The 25,018-nt window shown below is 35.8% G+C and overlaps 1 protein-coding gene, 1 non-coding gene and 1 pseudogene across 3 annotated transcripts; all 3 read right to left on the bottom strand.

Annotated features, from left to right (window-relative positions):
* Positions 1 to 1,801: 1,801 nt before the first annotated feature.
* On the bottom strand, positions 1,802 to 2,197 carry LOC143533243 (putative mitochondrial protein AtMg00820). The gene has a single exon (XM_077028086.1). The coding sequence runs from the start codon at positions 2,195 to 2,197 to the stop codon at positions 1,802 to 1,804; it is 396 nt and encodes a 131-aa protein (XP_076884201.1).
* A 9,637-nt stretch (positions 2,198 to 11,834) lies between these two features.
* LOC143533242 (F-box/FBD/LRR-repeat protein At1g13570-like) lies at positions 11,835 to 15,046 on the bottom strand (annotated as a pseudogene). Its single transcript, XR_013135322.1, has 4 exons — positions 14,846 to 15,046; positions 13,125 to 13,731; positions 12,544 to 12,711; positions 11,835 to 12,102 (listed from the first exon to the last, which is right to left on the bottom strand). The product of XR_013135322.1 is annotated as an F-box/FBD/LRR-repeat protein At1g13570-like (transcript).
* A 6,779-nt stretch (positions 15,047 to 21,825) lies between these two features.
* Positions 21,826 to 21,904, bottom strand: LOC143533308 (small nucleolar RNA R160). The gene has a single exon (XR_013135330.1). It is a non-coding gene; the product is annotated as a small nucleolar RNA R160 (small nucleolar RNA).
* Between the last annotated feature and the right edge of the window lie 3,114 nt (positions 21,905 to 25,018).

The following is a 25,018-nucleotide window of genomic DNA, read 5'->3' as shown; positions in this document are numbered from 1 at the left end:
AAAAAAACTTTTTTTATATACTTTTGGCGATCAAGACACTAACGGGCTCGTGTATGCATGACTGGGTAGTTGCTTTTCTGCCTATCATTCGGAGAGATGTATCTAGGGATATGCAAACATCTTCAAAATGACTCTCCACAATAAGTTTAGCAAATTTAGTTTTGATCACTTCAAGCTTTTACTTATCATGGGAAGCTGCCATACACACCAATGACTAATCAAGAGCCTTTTTAGCCTAATCACTTCGCACGTTATGCACACATAATCAATTTATCTATCATTTCTCAAATGTTGGATCAATTTTCATTTGAAAATATTTTAAGCTTCTAGTAAGCTTTAGCTGAATAATAATATCACTTCCATATGACAACTTCGAAGACAATTTTAAATTCAATCGACCCAGTCACTTTCAGTTTTCAGGTGAATGACTATCCCATGTGTCTACAGGTAGAAGATAGAACCAAACATATAATGATATATGTCCCTCAAACTTAGGTAGCCGACATAATTTTCAGTGAAAGAACAAAAAAAAACAGATAGTTAAACCAAAAACAATTTATAATTTTTTTTTCTTTTTTTTAATTAATTAGAACACACACACACACTCTTTTTGTATTTTTTTCTTTTTCTCCCCTAAATTTGTACAGAAATTATGACAAGAAAAATAATTTATGTACAAAATTTAAACCTAAAAAAAATACTCAGCCTTCAAAACGTAACATCTTAAGAAACCCTATAAGCACATTGAATCTGGCTGTTCCGACCGGTTTCGAAAATAGGTCCGCCACGTTATTATCGGTGTGGACCTGTTCGAGATGAATTAACTCCGGTCGTAACAGTCAGGAATAAAATGAATTTTGATATTGATGTGCTTGGTTTTAGAATGCTGAACCGGGTTTTTAACAATGGAAATTGCATCATCATTATCACAAAAAATAGGAGTATCAAGAAATTCCAAACTGTAATCCAGCAGTTGATGTTGCATCCATATGACCTTAGAACAACAGGCAGAAGCAGCAACATATTCAGCCTCAGCAGTGCTTGTGGACACCGTTTGTTGTTTCTTGCATTGCCACGAGATGGGCCGATCCCCAAAAAATTGACATCCAGCAGACGTCAATTTCCTGTCAATATCATCACCTCCATAATTTCTGTCAGCAAAAGCATACAGATCAAATTCTGAATTCTTGGGATACCAAAGACCGAGCTTTTGTTGCCCTTTCAGATATCTAAAAATACGTTTAACAGCAATTAAATGAGAGAGTTTAGGATTAGCCTGGAAACGGACACACTGACAGACTGTGAACATGATGTCAGGGCGACTGGCGGTAAGATACATTAGGGACCCGATCATCAACCGATAGTACGTTTGATCTACAGGTTTCCCGTCAGGATCTGAAGAAAAAGGAGGTTTTTCAGCCATAGGAGTCACTGTACTTTTGGAATCTTGAAACTCAAATTTTGCCAACATATCCTCGACGTATTTTCCCTGATGTAGTAGAATGCCTTTCAAGCTTTGACGAACTTGCAGACCCAGAAACGTTGTCATCTCCCCCAACGAGCGCATCTCAAACATTTTCTTCATCACTTCCTCAAATTCAGAACAAAAAGCAGTGCTGGTAGACCCGAAGATGATATCATCCACATAAATCTGAACCAAAATCAGATCCTTTCCAACAGTCTTTATGAACAGTGTCTGATCAATGGTTCCACGCTTATCCCATGCTCCAAAAGATGAGTTGTCAACGTCGTATACCATGCTCGAGGAGCCTGATGAAGGCCGTAGAGAGCCTTGTCCAACTTATAGACATGCGAAGGATGCTTGGAATCCACAAAGCCCTTCCTTCATTTCACCATATAGGAATGCTATTTTGACATCCATCTGATAGACTGTAAAACCCATATACGATGCATATGCCAAGAAGAATTGAATGGCCTCAAGACGATCCACTAAAGCGTACACTTCAGTATAGTCCAAACCCTCAACCTGATGAAAACCACGAACCACAAGCCTTGCCTTGTTTCTAACAATAACCCCAGTATCATCCTGCTTGTTGCGAAAAACCCATCTTGTATCCAACGACTTCTTCCCAGCGGGTAGCTCAACCAACCTCCAAACCTTGAGTTTTTCAAACTGATTGAGTTCCTCATGCATGGTGTCAACCCAGCTTAGTTCTTGCAGAGCCATGTCAACCATCTTGGGCTCAATTTATGAAATGAAGCAAGAATACAAGCAGTTGTTGATCGTTCCAGTCTGACTTCTGGTTGAGACGCCAGCTTCAAGGGGACCAATAATATTGTCAATGGGGTGATCCCGTTGAATTCTTGATGGAATAGAGTGATCAGGAACAGAACAGCTTGTTGGTAAATTGGTTGGATCTTCAAGGGCTTCAGTGAGAGGGTTTCTCCATCCCGATGTTGCGGTGCTGTGCGAGTACGAGGTACTGGCAACATACTCGTTTGGAATGGCATCAGGGAAAAGAGTGCTACCAAAAATCTGATGAATGACACTCTCCCCCTCAACTGGTAAAGTCTCTGTTGTAGAGGGCTCTTGTAGGGATACAATCTCGGTGACAGTCTCTTCCAGATTCCCTGATAACGGCTGAGTAGTGTCTAAGGATTCAGACGGGTCCACACTCAGCACAGGAGATTCTTGAATGTCAACAGAAACATCTTCTTCATCATCAACAACAGTAGAAATTTCTCCCCCTGAGTTATCGAGTTATCTGAATCAACCACAGGAAACAAATTGAATGGCTTGAATAGTTTGTCATAGTGAAACAATCAGTCAGGCCCCATACGAGCGTCTGTCTCATTTTCTTCCAACCAATCCACATCATATGATTCGACGATCTGTTTCGATGCCTTGTTGTAGACTCTGTAGGCAGTTCGACCAATATAACCACAAAATAGCAATCATCTGCCTTGGCTTCAAACTTCGGAGTCTGCTCAAGATTTAAAAAAGTGCATGGACACCGAAAGCTCGAAAATGTGGGACTGTGGGCTTGTGACCATAAACAATTTCATAGGGAGTTTTCATATGAGATTTGTTGATCAACACCCAATTTTGAATGTGACAGGCGGTGTTGACTGCTTCAGCCCTAAAAAATAAAGGTAACTTTGAGTCACATAACATCGTTCTTGCAGCTTCGATCAAAGTACGGTTTCGTCTTTCAGCAACACCATTTTCCGCACAAAATATGATTCAGTGTAGAGTTCCCTTTTCCGCACAAAAATGATTCAGTGTAGAGTTCTTGAACTCCGTTCCATTGTCATAAGTATGGGAAGCCTCATGGAGGGGAATGCATGCTTGGGTCAAATGCCTGCTATAAGTGTGGAAAAGTGGGGCAATACGCCAATGAATGCAACGCAAAACCCACCTGTTACAAGTGTGGAAATACGGGTCATATGGCGCGAGAATGCACTGATGGTGAGACTGGGGGTAAAGAGAGATGCTGAAAAGACAAGGCAGAAGACCAAAGCTTACATGCTGACTCAAGAGCAGGCCAAGTAGATCCTCGATTTTGTGATAGGTACATTTCTAGTAAACGGTATTTCTGCTTATGTTTTATTCGATTCAGGTGCTAATAGAAGTTTCGTAGATGTAGTATTTTGTAAGATAGCTAAAATGAAATGTTGTCGTGTGCCTGAAACTTTTATGGTAAAAACAGTTGGTGAAACTTCTGTGAGGATAATGAAAATGGTTAAGGATGGTAAGATAGAGTTAGAGGGACGTGAATTCCCTGTTACTCTTTTTGTAATGACCTTAGGAGGATTCGATGTGGTTTTGGGAATGGATTGGCTGTCTGAGTTTGAGGCTTAGATAGTGTGTAAGAGTAGGGTGATAAGGTTAAAGTCCTTGGATGGTGGTACAGTGACGGTTTAGGGTGATAAGGAAAGTCTTAGCGTCATTTTGATGATAAAAGCCGAGAAAATGTTAAAGTGAGGGTGCGGTGCCTACTTGGCGTATGTTGTCGACGCTTCAGCAGAGGCAAGGGAAGTGAAAGATGTTCCCGTAGTGTGCGACTATCCAGAAGTGTTCCCTGAGGACCTTCTGGGGTTGCCACCGGAACGAGAGGTAGAATTTCAGATTGAGTTAGCACTAGGAGCACAACCGTCGTGAAAACACCTTACCGCATGGCATTGTCCGAGATGAAGGAATTGATGTCCCAACTGCAAGAACTCCTCGACAAAAGTTTCATACGACGAGTGTTTCCCCGTGGGGCGTGCCGGTGTTGTTCGATAAGAAGAAAGATGGAAGTATGAGAATGTGCATTGACTATCGCGAGCTGAATAAGCTTACGGTGAAGAATAGATATTCGTTGCCACAAATTAACGACTTGTTCGATCAGTTTCAAGGTGCTAGTTGGTTCTCGCGGATAAACCTTAAATCGGGCTATCACCAGTTGAAAGTGAAGGTGACAGACATCCCTAAGACAGCGTTTCGGACGCGGTATGGACGCTACGAATTCCTAGTGATGTCGTTCGGTCTAACGAATGATCCCGCAGCATTTATGGACATGATGAAAAGGGTATGTCGGCAGATGTTAGACAATTCGGCTATCAGTTTTATTAACGGTATACTGGTTTACTCAAAGAGCGAGTCTGACCATGCTAAACATCTAAGAGACGTGTTAGAAGTTTTGAAGGACGAGAAACTATATGCCAAGTTCTCTAAGTGCACGTTTTGGCTACGAGATGTGCAGGTCTTAGATCACATAATCAATCCCGAGGGGATTACTGTGGACCAAGCAAAGATTGAGGCGATAAAGAATTGGAAGACGCCACAAAACCCGACTAAGATATGCAGTTTCTTAGGGTTGGCTGGCTATTCTAGGAGGTTCATTCAAGGTTTCTCCAAGATAGCCGCACCGTTGACCGGTATGACCCGAAAGACTGTGGTGTTCAATTGGGGCAAGTATCAGGAAGAGGCGTTTGAAGAATTGAAGAAGAGGCTCGCACAGGCTCCAATTCTTGTTTTACCCGATGGTAACAAGGATTTAGTGGTTTGTGCTTATTATTCGCATCAAGGTTTAGATTGCGTGTGAATGCAACGAGGAAAGGTCATAGCTTATGCGTCCAGACAGTTGAAGACTCACAAAAGTACGTACCCGAGGCATCCGAGCATCCAAACACCGTTCGAGCACCGACAATAGCTTCGATTGCACCGACACGACACGAGGTATGTCTCGAGATGTTTTTTTTCTTGATTGAATATTGATGATGATGATGATGATGATGATGATGTGATACACGACGTCCGGAATCCGGCCGTATTGAGGCCGGATTCCGGTCGTTTGTTTGGCAGGGAAGACCAATGGCGGCATATTATTGTTATTGTTGTTGTTGTTATTATTAATTTATTATTATTGTTATTATTATTATTATTCTTCTTGTTGTTGTTGTTGTTATTATTATTATTGAATTATTATTATTATAGATGGAGGACGACGAGGTTGAGATGGAGCTGGACTTTGAGCAGGGGCGGGGGTCGGTGCTCCCGGACCCGATAGAGGGTGACGACGTATTGGTCGGTTACCCACATTTACAGTTTCAGGAGGGTACCGACCCTACTGTCTGGTATCGGCACCTCCGACACAACTGTGACGCACGGGAGCGAGCGGCCGACTACGTCGGACAGGATACGCCTTAGAGCCGATGATTCAGTATGGCTCAATCAGCGCACCGGGAGTTGACACTGGAGTTTTACTCTACGATACGCGTTAGGTATTTTTATTTTTTTATTATATTATTATTATATAATATTATATTATATTATAATTATATTATAAGATTATGTTATAATAGGAAATGTAGTTTTTTGTAGGAACTAATCTTGTCTATTAATTTTGAACATGGAGTGTTGAGATTAATTTAGGGGGGAAATCAAGTGCGAAAATAAGGGAAAGGACATAAAAGAAATAACACATTTATTGACTTTCTCTCTCCATATGCAAGGCACATGCCAACTTCTCCCATCATTTTAAAGCGTCCATAACTTTTTTTACGACGTTTTTATTGAAAAACAAATTCACCATAATAACGAGTGTCTTTTTATCTTTTATATGAGTACCATATTGTTATATAAAAATTTAAAAAAATAGTGGGTTTTTTACGTATTGTGTTTCACCAAAATTGTGTTTTACAAAATTGTGTTATACAATAGTATTTTTCATTATGTTTTTTTTTTCATTGTGTTTTTTTCATTGTGTTTTTACATTGTGTCATACAATTGTGTTTTTATCATTGTGTTTTTTTTAATAGGGTTTTTTTCCATTGTGTTTTTTACATTGTGTTTATCATAGTGTTTTCCATTGTGTTTTTCGACGGCCGTTTTCCGGTGACTTTTTTCCTGCGACTTTTCGGTGAATTTTCCAGCGATTTTTCCGGCGAATTTCTTGAGGATTGTTTTCCGGTGACTTTCCAACGACTTTTGTGGTGAAATTTTCAGGCTAAATTTCCATAGACTTTTCCGGCAAGGTGGTGGCAGTGGGTGACGGTTGTGGTGGCGATTGCCGGTTGAGTGGTGATGGTTGTAGGAGGTGAGTGAAGATGTAAGTGGGTTTTTGAAATTAATGTAAGTGGATTTTGAGATTAAAGTAAATGGGTTTTGATATAAAAGTGTCAAACAAAAATACCCTCCTTCCTAGCCTTCTTAGGAAAATTAAACTTCTTATTTGAACCTAACCCTTATATTATATTATATTATATTATATTATATTATATTATATTATATTATATTATTTCAGGCTGCGCGTGTCGGGTACGGCGGAGATCGGATGAGGGTGGCAGGTGCCAATACGACACGTTCGGAGATTTATTTTCGCATGTTTGGGCATGATATCCACCTCTCCATGGAGGAGTTCATCGTGGCTCTCGGCCTGTAAATGGAGACGGATGTACGCCTTCCGATCTACACAGAGAGCATCCACTATATGCCAGACGACGACCTGCAGGGTTGGTGGAGCGCTATCAGCGATGAGCCATTCGGGGATAGGGCCACGAAGGCCAAGGTCTCCGCCATTAGGGATCCGCTGCACAGGTACGTTCCTAATGCGTATTGTATTGTATTGTATTGTATTTTATTGTATTAAGTTATATCCTTATTATATTATACAGGTATCTGTATAGACTGATTGCGACGTCTGTTCCAGGTCGTAGTCAGGGCGCGGAGCACTGCAGCCTCCATGACCTTCTTTTTTTAGGTATCTACTGACCAGCACTGCCTGCAACCTCGCTAGGGGGTTTGCAGACTATTTTGCCGGGAATTACCACAGGCAAGCACGAGGGTCCTTGATGGGTGGCACATATGTCACCCAGCTTGCGATCTCGTTAGGCCATGGAGACCTGGTGGACGGCTTGCCTATCGCATCGACCCCTCCGCGCCCGCTAGACCGCAGTCGTTGCACCAGCATGCACAATGTGCATTCGTTCGACAGGCCCAACGGCTCGTACAACCGACTAATGACCGGGGTTGGGGCACGTGCCCCTTACGTCCTAGTGCCTGTAGTCCAGCCTCCCCCGATCGCGACAGCGGAGGTGTATATTGTTGATCAACCTGTCGGCGAGGGGACGGGGGAGGGGGGCGGCGGGGATGCGGATGCTGGTGGGGACACACCTCCGGGTCCGGACACACCTAAGGTACGTTTTATTATATTATTGTTTTATGGTTGCTTTTAATTCATTTATTTATTAAACGTTTTTTATTGTTTTGTTATTAGCCGCCACCGCAGCACGTTCCACGTACATATCACGCAATGCGTTTGGATCCCGCCACTAACGCCAATTTGCGGGCCGTTAAGCGTCGCTCGCTACGCACGAAGCAGGGGATGCTACAGATGTCGCGCCAGATTAGTTGGATTGTTAGCTATCTAGCAGCGCAGCAGGCTGGACATATATACACCCCCCCCCCCCTGCGGCCTAGTTTTGACCACGAGGCGAGCACGTCGGGCGTTAGACGCGGACGGAGCGACGACGTGGACGCCGTCGGTGAGGGATCGGGGGCCAGGCGCAGGGCAGAGGACGACGACGACGTCAGTGACGCGGCGTTTAGATCCCTCGGCGACATAGACTTCAGGGGGGTTTGTAGATGTTTTGTATTGTTGTATTTAGTTTTGTTTATACATGTTTTGTACATAATACTTGTTTTGGTGTATATATGTGTTATTTGTTTTGATCGAACTCTTACAAAACCAGCTGACTGTTAGTTGCAATTATTTATTAATATTAAATAAAAAACAATTTATTTATTTTGTAAATTTATTATAAAAAACAATAAAAACAAAACAAAACAAAACAAAACAAAGGAAAAAAACATAATAAGACAAAAGTTTGGCGGATTTTTCTATAAAAACCACCAATATGGGTTTTCTAAAAAAACCCCGTGGTGTCTCAAGAATTTTCGTAATTAAAAGAGGGACTAGCAAGTGTCTAGATACAAAACAACTTACAAATTTAACACATCAAATTTACACCTGTGAACCCAAATGTCACCAAATTTCTTCATTCTTGAGATTACCCCAAGAGAACCAAGTGTTTTGATTCCTTCTACTGTTATGTTCGATCCATAATCGTGTTATCGAGATTTTAAAAGTTTTAGAAACTAAATACAATTGCGGCGAGTAAGCCCATGGTTTAACTTGTTTGCACGTTTTTTTAGAGTGTTATGAGATGAATGACATATGTTCACACTTTTAGGGTGGTATCAATAAGAATATTGCGTTTGTCTTGTGCTCTTGTGTATATAATTTGTTCAAGGCTTGACATAGTATAATAATTTTATTCATAGCATATTATTAACAAGTTGAAGCCTAAATTGCATTCATACACACATAAAATGCAACTCATAACATTTACAAAATGTTTTTACTAAAAGCAACTCATAACATTAATCTCAATTAATAATAATAATAATAATAATAATAATAATAATAATAAATAAAGCCAAACTTAATATTGTTAAATATATGCGTTTCATTTCCATTAGCAATTGCATTTAGGTTGCATGTTTTAAGTTTGCTTATATAATAATAAAAGAAGCAACTCTTCATTGCCTCACATTTCACATTACAAAACTAGCTAGGTAAAGATCCTTATGGACTACATTGCCTTCAAGATTGCTCTCTTAGCTATCTTCTTAACATGCAAAGGCACACAATTCTAGCTTTCTCTGCCATTTACTTTCAATGTTATTATACAATTGTCGTAAGCGAGAAAAACTTAACATCTGGCTACTCATACCAATTAATATTGTCAGTTTGTCTCATAAAGATGTTACACAGTTTTTTTGCCTGGGTATTATGGATTACTTTCATTCAAAAACGCTTATATGTTTTGTGTCGTCCACAAGTGCGTTCAAAACGTGATAATATTCTTTAGCGCACAACCCATTAAGAGGTTCGTCAAGGAAGTTGCATTATAACTAAAAACACATAAATTTAATAAATTTAAATGCTTGTTTACAGACTATTTTTTTTCTAATGATAATACGTATATTATTTATGAATTATGATACTAATAACCTTTCTGCTTGCAGTGTGGTCATCTCCGATACAATCATCGATAGAAAGCCCACCAGAACTTGATTATTGCAAGATGTTTTGTGGAACGGAAGGCGCTTTTTGTGATAGTCAAAATGGTAATTGCATATGTGATCCAAGAATCACAGATGCACCACCACCAGGTACATCTTTTGGCATCAACCGAAGATCCTTGTTGTCACAATGCCAGGATGATGATACTTGTAAAAAGTATTGGTGTCGTCGTGTTGATTCTTATTGTGATGATGGTGCTTGCATATGCCATCCATGTGGCCCAAGAGAGTTATAAATAGATGTTTCATGTTTCAAACGGACAAGACTTGTGTTTTGAAGCATTTGCCTTTCATATATCTATGTTATTGTCTAACCTTGTTAGTTTATCATAGGTTAAATATCATATCGTGTTATCATTATAAAAATTTGTATTTATAAGTTATGAAACATAGAAAAAAAATAGCATTGATATTTTATAATCTAAGATCGTCTTTAGTTCTTTCGTCATATCATGTACCGACCCTAAATTTTAAAAGTGATAACAAATTATGTACTTTTTCTTAAGTGTTTTTTTTTTATTAAAATGCTTTCCACATGTTTTTATATGCGAAAACTCAAAAAAATAATTTAAAAAAAAACTTATTTAGTGCAGAAGGATAACACCAAGGTAAAAGGATAAAAAAATGCTTGACTAATGATTGACTTGACGTTGAATGTGAAATTAAGTGGTCTATTTAGGCCGGTCGTTGTGGACAGATGTTAAGCCTAGGTGGCCGCCCCTCAACGCCGGCTACATCGCGCAGGTGTGTTGGGGCTCGGCATTATGTAGGTCATGCTAATGTGTTAACTAGTGTTAAGCATAAAAAAAGGGAGCCACCCAATTTCAGTCAATAACATTTTGTTAAATCACTTGTTAAAGAGTGAGTTAGTTAAAACTTACCGTCTATGTAATAGTGATGTGATATTCTAACTAACCAATCACAACACATAGCTTAGGCCCAGGGGTATACCTTAACGCCCAGAGCATTAAAACTGAGTTGGCAAGGGTTACCCTTCATGGGTTGTTAAATACAATGTGAGTTAAAATGTTAACGGACTGACACAATGATTTAAGAACCAATTTTACATTAAATAAAGAGATGTCAAGGGGGGTTAAACAATTTCCTTAAGTAAGGTAGAGTGAAATGGGGTAAGGCATGTGATGTGATACCTACGTGAAGTTAAGAAGCGTGAATGTATACCATGACCTTTTCTAAAGCCATAATTAACGATTTTTTATTTATTTATTTTTTTCCAATCAAGCACTACACTTGAAGATCCATTTACACCAAACATTTTCAAGTGAAATGAATTATATAATAAAACAATGCCAAATTGAGGAGTGGTGATGTGGGTGATTGTCTAAGGGTTAAGGCCCACTCACCCCATAGGCTATATATATATATATATATATATATATATATATATATATATATATATATATATATATTATATATATATATATATATAATTTATATATAAACTTATTTTAAAAGAAAAACACTTATAAAATGTCTCTTTGGTGCAATCGAAAAGTAATTGGTAGATAAGAATAAGGAGGTGTTTGAGATTTCTTATTTTACATCCTTTTGACTTATATAAGTTATAAAGTTGTAACTTATAACTTATATACTCACAAGATCTAATTTTTCCAAACACCTTATAAGTTATAACTATAAGTTATAAGGAGGAAAAATAAGGATTTATGTTTTTTTTTTAATTCAGGGACCCATTTATTTTTACCCCAGCCCCAGAACTTTTAGAGGTTCTTGAGAACGGTCCATAATATAAGTGAAAACCAAACCAAAAAATAAAAATAAAATCAGAACAAACGAAACCAAACCATAGTAACCGCACCAAGCTCGAGCTTTAGAAAAAGAGCTTGAAACAAGTCGAGTTCGGGTCGGCTCGTTTACACCCCCTGCTACTAGAAATTTTGAATTGGGAAGGGGCTATCCATCAAACATAATCATTCAAAGTGTGTTTCACCTTTGGGTGGATTGTTTTGGCTTTCTGTTGCACTACATATCTGTATCCATGCACAAAGAAACTGCAACTAATCTGCCTTTCGTTATGGTGCATCGGCATTTTGTGACCTTAACATTACCCGAGCCCAATCTACCCATACAGATCGGTAATTGATAAAACTATGAAAACCCGTAAAACCCAAAATCCGAGTAATAATAAACCTAAAGTAGAAATATTCATTACACAACGGGGCTATAAATTCACACAAATATGCGTCAAATATAAGAGAAGTTGAAACCAACTAAAACTAGAAGAGTTCGATTGCAGCAAAAGGGGAGACTCGTTGAAACTTCAATTACTCCAAAGTAAACTTCAACTTCTCATCAGAAGTTAAATCCGAGCGGAAACAAATTTCAACCGTGTCTAGGAAAGGGGAACTTGCAAGTAAATACTCTATCAACCGTAATTCATTCTCTGAACCTTTCGAACATTGAAACAACACCCTACGAATCCGCAACGGCCAGATTATATCGTCATCTATCTGTGGAGGCGACTCAGCATTCTGTGGAGGCGAATCAGCATTCTGTAAGAATAACCAACTAGTCAATTGTGGTAACAATAAAGCAAAAAAAAGTATTTTAGCACAATGATTTATTAAAGTACTTAAACGAAACGTGAAGCTCTTCTAATATTTTTCTTAAGTTCTGCAAGCGTCTCTTATCTGTTGGTTCCGCGAACGTACAACGTACATAAGTAGTGAAAGGCCGGCTTCTTTTTTTTTTTTTTTTGTTAAATGCTAATAGCTATTGGGCCTAAATCATTCAGTTCTTGAAAGGTATGTATAAAAAAATAAAAATTAATATTACATATATATATATATATTAAACTCGGGCCCCATGGGAGACCGGGCCTTCAACATTCGCCCTCCTCACCCTCCCATGGGCCTGTTGATTCAAATACAAAAATATACACGTGATTCTAAGACAAGCAGCATGATACATACCCAGTTATATGTTGAGATTTGAAGAAATAGCAGATTCGGGCAGCTCTTAATCAATTCAAAAGTGAATGAAAACACCACGCCATCGTCTAAACTTATTCTTGTTAATTTAAGAATCTTGAGTCTGGGAAAGACGGTCGAGAAACTCTTGTTAGCACCGCCTTTTGTCAGCTACAAAATAAGCACGTACTACGGTCAAGTTAGATTATAAATTTATAACTAAATATTATTACTTCATTATTTTATATACATATATATATACAAAATAAGCACGTACTACGGTCAAGTTAGATTATAAATTTATAACTAAATATTATTACTTCATTATTTTATATACATATATATATATATAGGGGTTTGATCAAATACAAATGAAATTAACATGCTAAACGTGAGAATCAAGTAGAGTAATTATGTAATTACATCATAGAGTAATTACGTAATTACTCTATGATGTAATTACATAATTACTCTACTTGTATATATAATTACTCTACTTGATTCTCACGTTTAGCACGTTAATTTCATTTGTACGTTAACTTTCCCCTATATATATATATACACACACACACATATTTTATTACCCGACACTCCTCAAAATCCAACTTAAGCTCTTCAAGTTTTGGAAGAGAACCGAGAAGCTCAAAGATAGAAGTGGAACTTGTGGTCTCGTCATCGTCAAGCTCATTAAATCGCAAAGATAATATTTTGAGATTTTCAAGTTTTGCAATCCCGTCTAGTTTTACTTTGTCCATTTCAAACAGATCATCCATGGCCAAATTCTTGACTAAGGGACACCGAGTGAAAAAATCCCCGAGTTCAAACTTCCTTTTAAACTCCACACACAAGTCTAAGCTCAACAAGTTTGGAAAACCATGAAAAGTAGGCGGCGGACTGAAATAAAAATTACGAAGTTTCAAATGCTTCAACTCTAAACAAGAGAAAAGATGGGTAGGCAACTCGACTTGTACATCATGCGCATTCTCAATAGTAAGATCCTTAACTCCTTTTCCCGACAATAGCAAAATCAAATTATTAAAATCTTCGTTATTAATATCTTCAACATCCAATAAGTCGTCTATGGTGAGATCAAACTTGGTAATGGCACCTTTAAGTTTAAGAAGAATCCTATTTATCACCCTAAAGTGATTATCTTCGCCGTGTGTTTTTACTAAACTATAGAAATTATGCCTATCAAATACGATAGTGGCGGACTTAGCATGTAACTAGGGGTAGCCTCCGCTACCCCTCAACTTTTCGTAAGTAGCACAAGTTTTTCTTTTTTTAGTTAGTTTCGTATTTCGCTACCCCTGAAAAAATATATCGTTACCCCTTGTTTAAAGCCCAACCAAATTAAAAGGTAAAACTAATTAAAGCCCAACCAAATTTTAAAGATCAACCAAATTAAAGTCCAAACCAACTAAAACCATCATTCGTTGTTCCCCTTGGATTAGGGATGAGACCGGTACCAACCGGTCCCGGTCCCAAGGTCGCAAATACTTGGTACCGGTACCGAAATCTTCGGTTCGGTACTGTCAAAGGCAAAAAATTCGGAAATACCGGTGCCGGTACCGATACCAAAACTCAAAACTTTGGCACCGATTTGGTACCGACGGTACCAAATCGATAACGATTTCGGTACCGGTACCGGTCAGTACCAAATTTGCTCATCCCTACCTTGGATACTTTGTTTAGGCTGGACATCAACATTTAACAAAACAAAGTTTCATTCAGCCATTGTCCACCCCACGCTGCTTGCACCTCACACTGTTCTGACTCCCTGCTACCCTCCTCCGATCACCGCACCTCCACGTCGCAGCCGAGTAAGCGACGGTCAGGGTTTTCTCAGTCCCTCTTCCATGGTTCGACTTCTATTGTTTAGTTTAAGCATTCTTCTACTTTTATCTAAATTTGTAATTGTTAGTGTTATATAAATTGTTAATTTGGATGTGTTTATGGGCAATTGAATCTTTGAATGATTGCTTATGGTTTATTGAATATTTAGATAATGTAAATTGTAATTGGTTAGAGATTTAGGATTTATATTTTGTTTCTTCTAAAATTCAGGAACTTGGAAGATGAACCGACAAAACCTTACTAGCAATATTTTTAAACGAAAATTCCAAGAAAATGATAATATTGGTCTAACACCAAGTTAAAAATATATATATATTATATGAAATAAGGTAACAAAAATCGGTTATTGTATGAAATACGGTAAAAAAAATTCGTTTACATTGTATGAAATACGGTAAAAAAATATTTTTTTAACGTTACCCTTGAGGTTTCCGTCTAGATCCGCCACTGAAATACGAGTTGGCTAAGCAAAGTCCACTTAAGCCTCCAGTTTCTAGCCTAGATGCTGGTCCTCACTGCATCTTGTATTGGCAACCGATCAAGAATATTAGTTGTTATAATGTCTGGCATGTTGCTAATAAAATCTTCAGGTGCAAACTTGGATGCTTTGCGCGTCATCCCGTGAATGAGATCCATTATTCTAACAAGAAGACAAGTATCAATCATATATTGCCATGGCATTCATAAACAAATGTCACACAGGATTTACAAATCCAAATTTACAATAGAAATGGTACGTTTCAGTTCGGTTTGATTTGATTTTTTTTTTGTCTCGGTTTTAGGTTTCAGTTTGGTTTCAGTTTTTTCAGTTTCCTTTTGATATCAGTTTATTTGATTTTTGGTTCAGTTTCATTTTTGTTCAGTTTAATTAGGGTTCGGTTTCAGACTTTCAATTGGAATCAATGGCGTGTTTATTTCAGACGGTTCAGTAACAAACAACATCATTCACCCTACTTTCAGAACTAACAGTGTGTTTGTTTTAGTTGTTCGTTTGATTTACTCGGAGGAACCTATTCTGACCCGTTACACAACATGCCTCAGTCCATTCTGACTAGGGATGAGCTCGGTACCAAACCATACCGATACCAAAAATACCCGACCCCAAATAAGCTAATTAGGGTCGGGCTAAATAGGGTAAAAAAAGTAGGGTTTCGGGTTCATTTTTGAAGAAAAAAGTCGGGTTTCGGGTTAACCCGATTAGTGGTGATACTTAACTTCAAACCCACAATAATGAAAAGGTGAAATAAGCACTAAAAAGTCAATACTGTAAGTTATATAGAGGAGTTATTTATGATGTGTTCATTTAATTAAGCGAACAAACATGAACACATGTTTCACTCGTTCATCTATGATCGTGAACGTTTGTTTACGATCATTCATTTAAGTTTGTTTACATTCGTTCACGTTCGTTTACATATTAATAGAAAATTATTAAATATTGCAAAGAAATTATATCACCCTAATATGTTTTATACTTGTTTATTTGTGTTTATTTAAAATGCGTTCATTTATGTCCGTTTATGTATGTTTGTGTTCGTTAATATATGTACATATATGTTCCTTCATGTTCGTTTTATATTTGTTTAATTATGTTAATTTATTTTCGTGAATTGTTCGTTTAGACTTTAGATTGCTAAGAAACGAACATAAATGAGCGCGAACATGCTCATGTTTTAACTAACGAACATGAACACAAATATTTGTTCGATGAAGTGTTCGTGCTCGTTTAAAGTTAAATGAACGAACACAGGCATGCCTTTGCTCATGTCTGTTCGGTTCGTTTGCATGCCTATATGTAATTATAAGATAATTACTTGTAAAAAAAATGATAATTGTGTGGAATGAGAAATTTTGCAGCCTACAAGAAAATGATAATTGTGTTACATAGGATTAGAATTTAAAACCCAAATATACAAAGAAATTATTTGAATTATGAAGACAGGTTATAAAACTAGACAACATTTAAAAAGTGTGAAAAAACCCTAGATTAGATTAATTATTCACAAACCTAACAACAACCGAGTAAAGATACAAATTTATTTCTCTTTTTAAAGTTATTTTGTTATGTTGGTTAGGGATGATTAATTTCAACTCCCTGCCCCCTGTTTATTTTTCCTTTTCATATATTTATATCTCTATTTTCTTATTTACTTTTTTTAATATTTTTCTTAAATTAAACTTTCTCGAGGGAAACCGGAACCTGACCCGCCCCGATTCTAAATCGATTTGACACCCGTAAAACACTTTTCGGTTTGTAACTTCAAAAAAACTGACTATTACAAAATGGCTAGGAAAATTGGTTTTTATTGGTCCCAACTTTTTCATTTTTACCGGCGGTGGTCCCAACTTTCATTTTGGCTGGCAACGGTCCCAACTTTAACATTCGTTTCTTCCACCAGTCCGCGACTGACGGAGCACTAACTCCGTTATGTTTTTGGTTTATACTTAATATAACCTCAAACTTTAGGGTCTAAACTGAAATTATAAATTTGAAATATATTAAATTAATAGAAAATAACCCAACCCCCCCCCCCTGTAGCCCGTATTCCCGGCGAGGCGCCGCCGGCAACGGCGTGAGGCTCCGACCACCGAAAAACACCCCCATTTCAGCCATTCTTGACCTGTTAATTTAGAATAACGTAGTTAGACGGCAATAAACTACAATAATTAACATTCTAATTATATTTTAACGCCTTAACCGTCGAACTAATTCCCGTAACCTTCACCGGAAAATCGGCCATAAGCAATTAACACTGATTAATGAATTTCATCGCAATTACTAGTATAAATAGGACCCACACACCAAGCTAAACTTGCTCATCCTCTCAAATCTCATTGATATATCCTCTTTAACCCCGTAATCCTTCCTCCAAGCTCGGAGCTTCGGCCAACTTCGTTCACCCCTTTCCCGGCATCATTCAAGGTAATTAAAACATGGTTTTGAATCATTTTAATCCACTAATCAAAAACCCTAATTTAATTTTAACAAACATGGATTGGATTAATCAATTGGATTTCTAGGGTTTGCAGAATTATGGATGAACCTGTATTATTATATACAATAATCCACGGCGGCTGTCACGTAAGATGTTTTTGACAACTCAGATTGACACGTAAGCAAAAACATAACGGAGTTAGTGCTCCGTCAGTCGCGGACTGGTGGAAGAAACGAATATTAAAGTTGGGACCGTTGCCAGCCAAAATGAAAGTTGGGACCAGCGCCGGCAAAAATAAAAAAGTTGGGACCAATAAAAACCAATTTTCCAAATGGCTATGTAGTAATTGGAAGTCAGGTTATTGGCTTGTTTTGTGACTGCTTTACCCCCATAGAAGTAGGCTTTTTTTTTTAAACCATAGTTTGCGATTTCTCTTCTTTTTTTTTTTTCTATCAAATACTACACGGAAAGACCCATGTATAAGCTGTAACCTGATCTGAGACATCCTAAAGCACTTAAAACATTTTTAAATGAAGTCGAGTATATATACGGTAAAACAAGCCCGAATCGGAGGAGGGTGAGGTAGGCGACCGCCCAAGATCCGCTCACCCACTAAGGCCAATAACTGTTTAAACAAAAAAGTATATATAAAGTATAAACTTATTTAAAACAAAAAAGTACAAAATGATTCTTTGGTGCAATGGAAAGAGTGTTGGTATATAAGAACAAATGTTTTGGCCTTTTGGGTTCAAATTATAGGAGTTACGTGTTTTTTATTATTTAGGGGTCCGTTTCTTTTTACTCGCCCCAGTCCTAGAACGGCTCATAATGAAAATGAAAACCGTAATGAAAAATAAAGATAAAACCATAACAAAAACCGAACCACAGTAACCGAACGGTGTTTTTTTTTTTTTTTAAATCATAGTTCACGATTTCTCTCTTGTTTCCTGTCATTCAGAAAGAACTTGAATGAAAGAATATTAGTAAGTCTATTGATTGTGGGTGAGCAGTGGAAAGTTACAAAACAAACAACATACAAAAGTTCACCACTCGCCTAAACTACGAATTCATTAGTCATCTCTCAACTTGCCAAATTAAAATAGTGGAAAGTTCTCTCTCTCTCTCAAAGTAACCAAAACTTAGGGAGAACATGAACAACTTCAATTGCTTAAAAGTTTAAAATAAAATAGACTTAAAAAAACATAGTTATTTTCGGGAGCTGGTGGAGTGGAGTGATGGTTAATGGTTGAGATCTTATGGTCACATATTCAAAACTTGACGATCAGGAGGGTTGCCCACAATGATGTGTTTTCTCCTTAATGGTGTTTTTAGATGAGGCATGCATTGTATGGTCAAAATCAGTATGAACGATTAACAGCTCGTTTCATAAAGTCTCACTTGGTTTCAAATGCCATTCAAAAAGAATTAATAAATTATATATAGTAAATATCTTGCTCACTGGTATATTTAAGGATGTTACCTCTTATCGATTTTCACCATTCTGTTTGATAGATGTCTAAAAGTCTCTATCTTCTGACCCTTAAATATTTACACACACACAGATAACAACTCAAGCATATTCTTTAAATAAAATTGAATAATTCTAGACACGTGTCACTTTAAGATTAAACCTCACAGCTGTATTCACTACTAAACTAATTAACCTGTTTTTCACCCATGTTGATCTTAATTGACCCTAATCGGTGTCATAAATCAATAATTATTTACTATCATTTTACACATTATTTATATCATATCTATACATTTTTGTAAAATTAAATATTTACATATTGTACTACTTTGTCACACTCCAACATACTTGATGAAATCTAAAAATCAACAACAAATCGTATTTGTTAAAGATTAAAAAAGATAATTTCAATATTATCACTAACATGTTATACTACATTGTTGAAGATAGGAATAAAAAAGAAAAAAGCTCAAATATGATTTCAAATATGTCTAAAAATCGATCTATTTATCTATTATTATTATTAATATTATTTGTAACTTGTCATATAAATCTATATACTATAAATATATGCTTTAAAGGAAATCTATCGATTGATTTTTTCATTTAATCTATATGTATAATAATGCATAAGGATGTATATACCAATCTCGTTCATATATTTCAAAGTTTAACATATTTATTTTCTTGGTTTATTAAGGATTTTTTTCAGTTTTTTTTTTTGAACCTAACTTTTGTTGGTAAATAAATTATTAGGTACGAGTTGACTACATCTTGATTAAAATTTGTTATGAGTCTAAAAAATGTATCTTGTTATTTTCAAAATTTGGAGAATATAATAGATTCAAAGTCAAATTTGTTATGAATCCAAAGTGCTTACTTAAAAATTTCAAATGTATGAAAAAATTTTAAACATCATTTGGGTTTGAATTTATTTTAAAGGGATTTTTTGGATATAATCAAATGGTTTGGAATTTGTCAAATTGACGACTTTTTCTCTCAGCTATTAAAGTTCAAGGAAAAAATACTAAACATTTTTGGCATGCCACCTCCAAACCTGTAACAAACTTTTAAAAATCTAAAACCTTTGTGTCAACATGGACATTTCCTTCCATGGTGATAAGAGTGAAACATGTCATGCATCACTCTAGCAAATTGAAACAAAACATTCACAAAATTTGAAAAGCTTAGGCTTAACGTGCTATTTAAATGTTATCATTATAACAAAGTCAAAAAGCCCAAACTTATTAGACAGAGTTAGAAAGATTCTTCTTTATATTTGTACCATTCGTTGTCCTTTATCTTTCAAATTGACTCGTTTTATACTTTTCATTTTCAAACGCTACACTGTTTGTCCTTCAGCCCTAACCTAGTTAATTATTTTCACTAAACTTTGTTCATTTAGCTTACACAAGGGTTAATTGTTAGTGGCGGTAGTGGTTGAGAAGCAGAGGCAATGAGGATACAACCCTTTGTCCATCTTTAATTTGTTTTTATAAAATTACTAATTTGTTCCATGTGCAAGATACATAGCCATATTTAACAAGACAAACTAACTAAGTTATGACTAAAGGACAAGGACAAGATACATAGCCATATTTAACAAGACAAACTAACTAAGTTATGACTAAAGGACAAGCAGTATTGCATTCAAAAACATAAAGTACAAAAGTAGTTAATTTGGAAAATAAATGACCGACTAAAATCAGGTACAAACATAAAAATAAAGACAGCGTTCCATCTATTGACCAAGTGGTCATAAATATCAATGCATGAGAAGTCATCTACCCAAAATTGGTTTATAACAAAATTTTTTAAACTATATGATACTGTAAATAAATTTTCAAAAGAAATAGCATACTAAGGTATATTTTTACATGTGTATTTTTTCCAATTTCCAATAAGTTGATTGATTTTAAAAAAAATATATTTTATCTTATTTGCTTACAATTCTTATTTCCTTCTATATGAGTGGTGAATTCAAAAATCAATAATAGCATTCCTATGCCATTCTTAATTTTCATCTCTATAGTTACACAAAAAACTTTATATCTCGAACTCAATTAAATATTATTTTTTATAAGCGTCTCCCTACTCAACTCACAATCAATCTAAAAAATAAATAAAAGAAAACAAATATTTATATGATACTAAGAATGATATTCAAAAAAGAAAAAAAAAGAGTATTTTTAGGTATGCTTTTACATGTATATTTTTTTATTTCTATTAAGTTCATTTTGAAATTACATGTAAATAAAATCAAAAATTGCACGACGATTCAACAACCATGTCAACACGATCATAACTTTTTTCATTTAAAACTAACAAAACTTAATAATTGACCCAAAAGCACAACCAGGAACATTTTCAGTTACAAAAATGTTATTAGTCACATAAAAAAAGAAAACAAGATTAAAAACATTCAAATTCAAAATACCAACTAATAAACGTATATTTTGACAAGCTGCAACTAATTTAAGTTCTACTTGAGACTAATAACATTCACAAAACTATTCATTAAGAATTATAAACATTTTATAAATCAATTTTTCGTATAAAGAGCTTTTCAACTTTTTCCGTTTTTTCAAAAAACAAATACGGAAATGTTTTCATTTAAGTGTTTGGAAAACACAAATTCTAAATTTTTTATTCAAGATTTGACTTTCAAAATATCAAAATTACAAGTATACCCACAAAATATCAATTTTTTTGTTAATGTTACATAAAATAATGAAAATGTAAAAACCAAGAACTAAAAATCATCAAAACAGAGCTACGGGAATCCACTCGTTTTATTAAAAAAATTATATATTGTCTTTCTCTCAAGAATTATTAATTTGACATATATGTCAAACAACAAACAACATGAAAAAAATATTAATTTTGCACCATGCTCGTATAATCTGATCAGTAATAATAAAACCAGATTATGAAAATAGGTGCCTCATAACTTAAAACAAATAAGGATTAATAATAAATTAATCACAATAATTATTATTATTATTATAATAAAAAACAAATAGCAATCAGAGAACTTTGAAGGTACTAAAAAAGAATTCAACAAACATAAATTCAGATCAAAGTTCTTCATCATTTTGCAAGTACTAAGGTTTTAATACAAGTAACAAAAACAAAGGTATAACAACATGTGGTTTTGGCAAAACGGTACCGTTTAGTAACTCACTTATTACACTAGATAAATAATAATATGTTTTGCCAAAACTATATTTGATTTAGCACAAATAATAATACCCTTTATCTCGTTTTGTTCCTCGAAACTATGAGCTTCAAGTTGCAAGGGGCTATTGTGTGCAAACATCTTTGAGTTTGTGTCTGTATTGTGTCTGTGATTGAAAAATGATGCGGCTGTGAATATAATGAAGTTAAGTGTTTGACTATTTATGTACGAACTGGTTCTAGGGTTTGAATGGGCCGATAATCAAGTTATTATTTTATGGGCTTCTAACTCATGACCCATAACGACCCAAAGAGTATCAAAATGGTGTTGGTAATGGTATTGGATATATTCCAAATTGTTGGATGCTTGATAAAAAATGTTTGAAAAATGCTCGTTTGATTTCAGATCAGTTAGTAAACGAGCAGAATGGCTCGGTTGGTTTGTATACAAGTTGAGCGTGAGCATAAGTACGCTTGCTCGTTTAGCTTGAATTATGTGTTTAATTACTAGTATTATTATATTATTATAATTATAATAATAATTATTATTATTATTACAGTATAGTAATATACACATATATACAATTACACTAACTAACTGTCTATTTTATCAAATCAGCCAAATACTATAAAATTACTAGCCGGTCTCAATACCAAGTTGTCAAAGTTCTAAAATTCAACACTCTAGTTCCACAAACATATTAAATAACTCGAGCACCTACCCACTTGGGTCTGCTTCAAACTTGCTTGATGGTTGATCAAATAATGCTCATTCGATTGGCTCAGGTTGTAAACGAGCCAAACAATGCTAGTTTAATTTGCTCGATGGGCAAGACTTTACTCCGCTCAGTTAATGATTAGCCCTAGATATCCAAGATTGGAGGCATGAGTGTATGACACTAATGAAGCAAAGAGAAAAAATTACATATAGAAATCCCATCAATAAACTCTAATAGAGATATTAATAATTCAACTTTAGCTCTTGTCTTAACTCTAAATCAATTTATTAAAATAACCCAATTTCATCACCTCGTTTGTAACTTTCTATATCAAACATCAAAAAACACTAATCATCAAATTTAGTTATACTTAACAAATCTAACACCAATAAAACATTCAAACAAACCAAACATAAACATAAGCCATCCTCAACTAAGCCACACCATCCTCTTCATCTTCACCCTTCACTTCCACAACACCTTGATCAGTATCACCACCCGGTTTCTCGACACACACAACCGCAAAACACAGCTGTCAACCTCTACGAAAAGACCACACTTGAATCTTCAAATCCTCCCTCAAACACGCCTTATTCTCCAACCAAAACTCAAACCAATGACTCTTCAAAACATAGTTCACACTACTTTGCATGTTCCACATAGTCAACTCCATAGGCTTGTTATACACTTCCAATGTGGGCCCCACCCACAAAACCTCAATCTTGTTTTTCTTAGGGTATGTTTGGTTGGAGGTAATGGAATGAAGGAGGAATGGAATAGGAGAAGGAATGGAATAGACAAAGGAATGAAATGGATCATTACCATTCATTTTTCTTGTTTGGTTAACCTGTAGGAATGAAATCAATTATTAATTTTCATTGTTTGGTATCCAAAAAAATTATAGAAATGAAATAGAAATAATAAAACACTCCTATCTGAAAATGCTTTTTAACAAAAAATAAAAAAAAATAAAATAAAAACCTACAATGGCGGTGGTGGTAGCTCCAACGACGAAAATGGTGGTGGCGACGGCGGTGGTGGTGTCGGCGGAGTTGGTGGTGGTGCCAATGGTAGTGGTGGTGGTGGTTGTTAGGTGGTAGTGTTGTTGAGAAAGTAGGGTGAAGAAGGAATGGACTGAAAAAAAAGAACGGGGGTGGGAAGGAATGGTTTTGATAGAATGGGATTCCATGTGTAATGGATGATTCCATTCCATTGAGCAACCAAACATCACTGTTTTCATTCCCACGTAATGAATCATTCCATTCCCACTGTCATTTCTGCATACCAAACGCTACCTTAGTGTTTAATATCCGTGTCTCGTCCGTAGTCAAGAACTCAACATTCTCCATTTGTTTAACCGGTACACTCAACCGGTTTTGACTTTGTAACGTGTCCGAATAATATAACGTTTTTTTGTATCACGAGTTGCAACTCAGTACCCATCAACTCGTTCGTTACAAACTCGTTTAACCTGTCGGTTACTTCATTAATCACCACGGGCGTACGAATGTGTTTTCTCGGCACCTTTCTTCTCTTCTTAGCTGGTGTTGTCGACTTTGGCAACGTCCGCACGCTCCTCTTCTTCACGTTCTCCTTCGACCTGTTTGTTTCCAGGCCCAACTCCTTGTCACGTATGGATTTAAGCATTGCATTCGCGAGTTTTTCGATTTTCCGAAGGTAAGAATCGTCTTCTTCGATCGTGGATCTTCGTTTGCGTGTTCTTGCTGCAGGCGCATCTTCGATCATCAACATATTATCAGCCATGAAAGTTATCGATAGAGGAAGAATAAAGAGTTAGGGTATAGTTATATTATTTGGGTTTGTGTTATGTTATAATAGTTATTATGATCATTGATGGTGTACTTATAGGATTTGGATACGTGAATAGATTTGTGATTAAGGAGAATAATCATAATCTCCAACTTTGAGATTGTTTCCATATATAAGATCATATATAAAACAATATTTTATGCATAATGTACATCTTTTTATTAATTTGTATGATTTTCTAGAATATATTGGTGTACAACTGTTTATAACATATGGACTTAACTAACGATGATTAAAAAGTAATAAAAACTGAAATGATAATTTAAAATATATTAACATCTATTATTTTTTTAGAATTTGGATGTGTTTAGAAAATATATATTTAAGAAATCAGGGTTAGTGTATTTATATGTAATATAGTTTAAAAAAAAAACTATAACGTTTAAAACCCAATAACACAATGACATTTTAAATTAAAATATGTTAACATTTTTAAAAGAAACCCAAATACCCAAATTTTTTTTGTTACTATTTATAAGATAACCCAT

Source organism: Bidens hawaiensis, unplaced genomic scaffold (assembly GCF_021521415.1).
Source record: "Bidens hawaiensis isolate Kalapana, Puna unplaced genomic scaffold, B.hawaiensis_p1.1 tig00009659_1, whole genome shotgun sequence".
Taxonomy (NCBI): domain Eukaryota; kingdom Viridiplantae; phylum Streptophyta; class Magnoliopsida; order Asterales; family Asteraceae; genus Bidens; species Bidens hawaiensis.
The sequence above is the reverse complement of the archived record's forward strand: the minus strand, read 5'-3'. Positions and strand labels throughout refer to the sequence as shown.